General features: G+C 60.4%; 1 protein-coding gene across 1 annotated transcript in view; it reads left to right on the forward strand.

Moving 5' to 3' along the window:
* Positions 1-2,057, forward strand: part of EME2 (essential meiotic structure-specific endonuclease subunit 2) — a 3,113-nt gene that overhangs the window by 249 nt on the left and 807 nt on the right. Inside the window, 7 exon segments of the mRNA XM_024759602.1 lie at positions 1-59; positions 259-329; positions 332-415; positions 827-919; positions 1,621-1,693; positions 1,696-1,711; positions 1,889-1,982. Of these exon segments, the coding sequence (XP_024615370.1) occupies positions 1-59; positions 259-329; positions 332-415; positions 827-919; positions 1,621-1,693; positions 1,696-1,711; positions 1,889-1,982 (490 nt within the window).

The following is a 2,057-nucleotide window of genomic DNA, read 5'->3' on the forward strand; positions in this document are numbered from 1 at the left end:
GCTGCGGCGGCTGCGGCCCGAGCAAGCCGTGCGGCGCCTGGCGGTGCTCGTGGACCCAGGTGCGGGCGGGCGCGGGCAGCGGCCCGGGATGGGGAGCTCGGCCTTGAGGAGCTTGTTTATCTGCGCTCTGGGAGCCGGACGGGAATCAGTTGTTGGTAACACGCTGTGCAGGCTGTGGGGCTGCTGTCCCCACCCAAGTAGTGTCCTGTCGTGGGGGAAAGAAGGAGTGACAGCTGACTGTCCCTTTGCTCCATCCAGCCATTCTGGAAGATGCCGGTGCCGACATCCTGATGGAGGCTCTGGACGCCCTGAGCTGTGAGTACCGCGTGGAGCCCGAACGCCCTGCATGGAGCCTGAACGCCCTGCATGGAGCCTCAGGTGGAGCAGAGTGAAGCCAGACCCTCGCTCCCTCAGTGTGAGTGTCCTGGGTTTACGGAATGCAGCCCTGGGTTGGGTGTTTTATGTGACAAAGCTCTTTTGAGAGGCAGCTGCAGCAATTGTGCACGTTTTACATACCAGTAAACTGAGAACGGGGAACGCTGAGTGAGTGATGCACAGGCCACTTTTGGTAAGTTGCGGGCTGGGAGCCAGAGCCTGAACGCAGCTGCTGCTGATTGATGCTCCATCCCATCCAGGCTGTGGCCACAGGTGTTGTTGCCTGGCAGACCTGCGCTGCTTTTAGTCTCAGTAGAAGGTGGGATGCTGGGTTTCTGTAGAGCAGTCCGGGAAGAACCTGCGCAAGCCTCAGGACTCCTGGGGTGCCCAGGCCATGGCCCGGGGTGCACGAGGCCATGGGTGGGCAACAGTGCCGTGTATATTCCCACAGGTGCCTCCTGAGGTGTGGGTTGCGGATGAGCAGGACTGGCTGCTGCTGCTGGAGCCTGAGGAGTTTCTGCAGGCCGTTGTCCAGCTGACCCAGGTGCGGGAGGGAGGGAGGAAGGAGTAATCCCTGACCACAGATCGTGAGGGGCTGGGTTCCCTATTTTGGATGTTGTGGGTGAGATGGGGGAAGCCAGCCGGGCTCTTGGCCTGGGAGCAGGTGGGAGCCACGGCTGCTTCTTGAGGGTAGAAGCCAGGATAAGGAGGGTTCTCTTGAGAACTGGGTCAGAAGTCAGGTGGTAAACTGCTGAGAGGGGGCCTGGGGACTAGGGCTGCAGGCTGGCTGTGCAGTCCACCTTGTGACACCCAACCGCTCAGCTGCCGCCTGGCAGGAGAAATAGGGATTGCTCAGCTGATGTTTGCACCACAGTGTCATTAGGTTAGACCCTCTGCCAGGTCCCAGAGTTCAAGGTTCTCCGTTTATCAAGCACCTGTGTATGTCAAGCAAATGCCAGGCTGGGGTGCAGAGGTGGACCAGGAATGGGGAGGAGGTTGAGTCCAACTCTTCTAGGAGCCTGGACTGTGCCCGGGTTCTTTCATAGATCTTCTTGATCATGTGGAAGGCACAGAGCTGGTTTTCTAAAGAGAGCTGGTTGGACAGAGGAGTCCACCCCTGTTTCCTCCCAGCACCGCGGGGTTGTTTTTGGGCTCACTCCCCTGCTTCCTGCAAACTGGTGGTGGCCGGTGGGCCCCGCCTGACGCAGCCCCCGAGGAACAGGTATGGTAAACCTTGGTTTGCAGACATGTGGCCCAACCTGTTCTGTGCCCTGGATCAGTCCTGAGAGCCCTGCCTGCCTCCACCTGGCTGTCATTGGGCTGATGTTTACCTGTGGTACCGGTCACCCTAACACCCTTAGCCAGCCTGCCTGGGATGGGAGAGTTCGGGCAACAGGCAGGGGTGGCCCTGGGGGCTGGTGTCACAGCTAACCCTCTCTCTTGGGCGGGCTCTGGGGGCAGGAGGAGAACTCATGGAGGGTAGGGAGCCAGAGGGATGGTCACCTCTGCATAGGTCTTACCAGTCCAGTACCCAGGAGACATGGCAGCCAGAGCGTCTAGTGGTGGCTCGTGCCTAGGTAGCAGTTGGCTGGCCCGAGGTGGAGGAGGTGAGGACAGTTGGGTTGGGCCAGATGGTTGGCATGGGCTCTGGCCCTTGGGCTGCTCTCCGAGACCCAGCAGTG

The sequence above is a fragment of the Neophocaena asiaeorientalis genome, unplaced genomic scaffold (genome assembly GCF_003031525.2).
Source record: "Neophocaena asiaeorientalis asiaeorientalis breed wild unplaced genomic scaffold, Neophocaena_asiaeorientalis_V1.1 scaffold254, whole genome shotgun sequence".
Lineage (NCBI taxonomy): Eukaryota > Metazoa > Chordata > Mammalia > Artiodactyla > Phocoenidae > Neophocaena > Neophocaena asiaeorientalis.